Source organism: Bactrocera latifrons, unplaced genomic scaffold, assembly GCF_001853355.1.
Source record: "Bactrocera latifrons isolate USDA-ARS-PBARC rearing strain unplaced genomic scaffold, ASM185335v1 scaffold_125, whole genome shotgun sequence".
Classification (NCBI taxonomy): domain Eukaryota; kingdom Metazoa; phylum Arthropoda; class Insecta; order Diptera; family Tephritidae; genus Bactrocera; species Bactrocera latifrons.
In genome coordinates, this window is record NW_017534686.1 from 841,497 (window position 1) to 846,553 (window position 5,057).

At 35.6% G+C, this 5,057-nt stretch overlaps 1 protein-coding gene across 1 annotated transcript in view; it reads left to right on the forward strand.

The window, feature by feature from the left end:
- LOC108978654 (neurofibromin) overlaps nucleotides 1-4,735 on the forward strand; it is a 31,233-nt gene extending 26,498 nt beyond the window's left edge. Inside the window, exon 27 of the mRNA XM_018949033.1 lies at nucleotides 3,524-4,735. Within this exon, the coding sequence (XP_018804578.1) occupies nucleotides 3,524-3,531 (8 nt within the window). The 3' untranslated portion in view covers nucleotides 3,532-4,735. The remainder of the gene's footprint in view (nucleotides 1-3,523) is intronic.
- Nucleotides 4,736-5,057: the final 322 nt, after the last annotated feature.

Consider the following 5,057-nt stretch of genomic DNA (forward strand, 5'->3'; position numbering starts at 1 on the left):
TGTATTTGGTAAAAACATTTCAGTGAAGTTTAAAAAATCGAAGTAATTAACAAAAATTTAATTATTCGATCCTTTGATCGGTCGCGGCCTTTCGGAGAAAATTTCCTCACTGACTTCCGAAAAAACTGTTTYAAAGATAAGCCAATTCCATTAAATTAAAAAATCCGTTCAAACCTCCGAAACTAAACTTGCCGGATCARCATCGAATTTTCGTCGAATACTATATGCTCAAATATAATATTGTATCTAATCATTGAATCGGTTTCGATYGAAAAACTTGCCGTTGCGAGCGATTTGAAAAAGTCCTACTATTTTTTACTCACAGTAGTGTTATGATAAGGTAGGTCAGTGAAAGCATGAAAATTTTCGATCGAAAACTCTTTCCATATCRAATTCGATTCCCATGCGAAATAAATTATTTGGCACATTATTTTAACTTGGTACTTTGACAAATACGTTTTTAGACAACACTAAGAAAATCTCTTCAAGTATGAGCTCCTTATAGTAGTTACAGTTTTCCATTTTTTTTATTTCTTATTATCAGATGGAAAATTCATATCTCGCTTCCAACTGCTTGAAAACATATCTCGATTCATGGATTTTGTAGCAAATTGAATGCCCTACAATAAGGCCTCTCAAAATTTTTTAATAAACCTCACCGTCTCAAATATATTAAGGAGTTGGTTGCATGGGTTTCCTCGGGTAAAAAACAGCATTTTTTCAATTATTTTTTCTCAAATAAAATTGAAATATTTTATTAGAATTTTTTTACTGYTACAAACATACACTATTAGTAAGGAAATTCCGAAATTTTTGGAAAAAATATTTTAAACTCAGCCATTGCAAGGCTATTTCCGGTGACCCTTCGTAAAAAAGATGCACACGCGTTGGCAGGATAACTCCTTACAGGATCATCTAAAGTAAAAAAGACGTGTTTTAGTTAAAACCTAGACGAAGAAAAAAAAACTGAAAATTGGTTTTGCAGACATTTTTACAAAAAAAATAAAATTTCGCGAAATTTTTTTCACATAATCGAAAATAAATCCTTCGTCCAAGCCTTTAAGAGTTGTATCTCAAAGACCTGTGTAAAATTTCATGAAGATCGATTGAGTAGTTCTCGAGAAATCTTGCCAACCCACTTCAAAAACACAGACATTGAATCGAGACACTGTAAGACTCACCAAAATATAAAATAGCTGATGCCAAACTACAATAGAAATAAGACAATTCATAATTAGAAGCACGCGCTCACACAATCAACTAAAAAGAGAGAGACAGAGTAAGTTTGGTAAGCGGCACCAAAACTATAATGCAATTAATTCAAGTGTTTYTTCAGTACCTCTGTACTATAAAGATTTCTTACGTTTTTCTTCTAAATATTTGTGCTTCTTTTGCCTTGTACTGCAACTATGACTCTACAAAAAGACTTACATCTATACTCATACTTTATCTCTTTCTTTCAATATTCGGTAGCAATTCAAAAAACTCTTTTTGGTTTTGTTTTTATGCTAAGTGTGTCTATTGAGTTGCTGAGCTACTTTTTGCATGCAGTGTTGCATTTGTTATGGTTTTTGTAAATTTATTTTATTTTTCTCAGCATCCAACTCTTTTTTAATTTATAAGGTTTTTTTTTTTGCATGCGCCTGTAAATGGAAATATACCATATACATATATGTATATATTTCGACGTATATAATAGTTCTTTGTATACTTTGATTCCTCCGGCTCATAAAAAAACACCAAACCGCTGTTTTTTCCGGATAAAATAGCAGCTTTTGAATCTCTTCAGTTTGCTTTTYGGCTTGGCTCGAAAACGTCGTATCTTCTTGGATCTTTTCAAGAGCCCGTGATTTTGACAGCTCGTGTCGCCCATTTTCTTTTACGGATTTTTTTCAAATTTTGTCAATGTGTTCAGTATGGTTTGCCATTTCATCATGTCACTTTTCACTTTGGTAACCCGCTTGGAGATTATCCAAGACTATTATGCATATTCACGTTCATCGAAAAATCATCTTCTCAGTTACAGTYCGTTTCTGGCTTAATGGCTTCGTCAAAATTGTCGCTATTGGATGTATTCTGTAAGTAGTTCAGCAAAAGTAATTCTTCTTAAATTGACGTAGACAYCGCTTCCTCTTCTTCTGCTTTCCCCGGCGGGTACTGCGTCGAATACTTTCAGAGYTGGAGTGTTTCGATTCATACGAACGACATGACCCAGCCAGCTCTTAATTCGCTGAACTCTTGGTTTATTTTTTACGTACGAGAGTAAAAAGAAGTCAAAATGTCAAGCGAGGACTGTACGGAAGACTCATCAAATCGATGTTTTTAGTGCTCAAAAACGCAGATGTTTCAGTYAATGTATAGGATGTCATAGACATGTTTCGAAACATCRCTAYCGTAGCTTTTTAACATTTCTCTCCATCACTTTTTTTGAGCGATTGTTTGATTCATTCAAGATTGAATGTAAGCTGGTTCCACTAATGTGTATAATTTCTATCKCGCCGTAGGTCTCATGAYGATCTTGCAATATCAGTTTAATGCTTATTTTCATTCGAAAGAACATTCTTTGGCATTTATTTTTTGAAGATTATWTCTTTTAAATGTTGGTTATGGTTACGTCTAAGATGATCCTTCCGTTGAGTCCAATTTTCGATGACACGTTCAACTATTTCGACTGGTAACTTTGCTACAAGGCCTGAATCGAAGCGGGATTGTACGCATAGACTTTGGACTTCACATATACTCAGAGGAAAAAGTCTAACACGGAAGTGTTCGCTCAATAAATCCATTGATTGTGGCGATGTGTGGGAAATGGCTTCATCTTGTTGAAACCCAATGTTGACGAGATCACGAACGTCAATTTCATGCATCAAATAGGCTGTTAACATGGCGTGATAACGGTCGCCATTGACGGTTACGTTCCCACCGGCATCATTTTTGAAGCAATATGGACCGATGCCCCACAAATAACAGCTWGATAAAATAGCATCTCTTGGATATCTTTATGTTGCTTTTCGTCCCAAATGCGTAAATTTTTCTTGTTTACATACCCATTGAGCCAGAAATGGAACTTCTTGGAACCTTTCAAGAGCTCAAAGAGCGAAACGTTATCGCTTGGGAAGGTCGAGCGGCTGCAGTTGTGGCTCAAGCTATATTTTGTACGCTTACAACTTAAGATCTCGACGTAAAATGCGCCAAGTCCTCTTTACGTCAGTCCGAGTTGCTGCGAACGACGCCRAATCGACTTTCCACGGCCTTCGTGTACACTATCAATTACGACTACTATATTTTCTTCACTACATGCTGGACCAACGCCTCAATTTACTAATTTGTTTTGAGTTTTTCTTTTCAATAGTTTTTTTCTTTTCAATTTGTATGCTTTAAAGCGCTTGAAAACTCTTTTTCGTGTCTCTGTGTGTTTATATGTGTTGCTTGCTGTGTATATAAAATGCTATGTATTTTAAGTCCAAAATTTAAGATTTCTTTCTCTATACTAATGATGAACACATCTCGCACCTCTTTTCAGCTGCATGAATAACAACCAGCCAACGTRGCCGACATCCGACATTATTCGCGCGAGTCTTTCGTTTTCTAAATTTCTTCAAAAAATGTTTTTAAAACCTGAAAAGTTTTACCACACAGCAAAGGAATGAACCTAAGCAGCCAACACAAATGTAAGAAAAGGGGATGTACAAAGTAAGTCCAGATTTTAATTTTATGAACAAGTGAAAGAACGGGTAAAAACATGTAGAAGACATAAATGAAGAATTCTGCAATACTTATGTACAGCAGGGATTGGGACAAGTATAAGTATGCCGAGAACAAGGACCCACAGTGGCATTTACATCAGATATGTATATGTATGTGCGTAACTGTGTTGAAAGTTTGATTTTAGCTTAAATGTAGGGTTAAAGTAGAAAACTTTTGACCGGCAAACGAAGAAATTGAACAACTTAACCACCAGCATCGAATTTAGCTGTAATACAAAACAACAAAAGTGAAAGCAAAAACAAACTAAAAGTAAAAGTAAAACCAAAAACAATAAGTAAAAATATTAATAACAGTACAAGTACACATGCATAACACTCACCAGCAAATGTGTGCACGTGTGTCTGTGTGTGAGAAGAATAATAACCAAAAATAATTCAAAAACAAAAAAAAAGAAAGAAAGCATATTTTATAATATGTGTGTGTGTAGTAAGTGCGCTTGTATGTGTGCGTCGCCATGTGTMATGCTTTGAGTGTATCAAACGCTATGTTTTTGTTTTTGTTATACATATATTTAACTTGTAAGCTTTTAAAGTTACTAATTGAAATTACTTAAGTGTAAAAAATCATCCATGTGGTCTTACWAATGCACACTAACCTAACACATAAGCACGACTAGACGCCATCAATTTATCACGTTTTATAGGAAATTAGACAAAAAGTAAACGAAAATTAAAAAAAAAAATCCAACTGGAAGTATTGTATAGTATATCTGGAAGCATGCTTGTAAAATTTGTAAGTTTTGACTTGACAGTTAAGAAACTAACAGAGTCAAAGAGCGAGAACCGAGACGCGGGAGAGATTTTAGTTTTTTACAGAGCTCCGGGTCCGCCTGAAAACTAAGAGTTCAAGAGAAATTGTACCCACCCCCACCTGCTCTCCTTTACTGATTCCTTTAATTCCTTTTCCTTTAATGGATCTGTCTGACCGTTTTAAACGGTGATCCATTTCAAGGTTTCCTTTTTCGTTAACTGCCAGACCCATTTGCTTTGCTTCCTTGCACAGTGTGGAGAAAGCAGAACTTACGGCATGATATCAATATTATCGGCATACGCCAGCAGCTGTACACTCTTTTAAAGTATTGTACCTGCTCGATTAAGCTCTGCAGCTCGAATTATTTCCTCCATCAGCAGGTTGAAKAAGTTGCACGATAGAGCGTCGTCTTGTCTGAAACCTCGTTTGGTATCGAACGGCTTGTATAGGTCCTTCCTGATCCTGATGGAGCTTTTGGTATTGTTCAACGTCAGATTGCTCAGCCATATTACTTTTGTGGGGATACCAAATTCAGACAT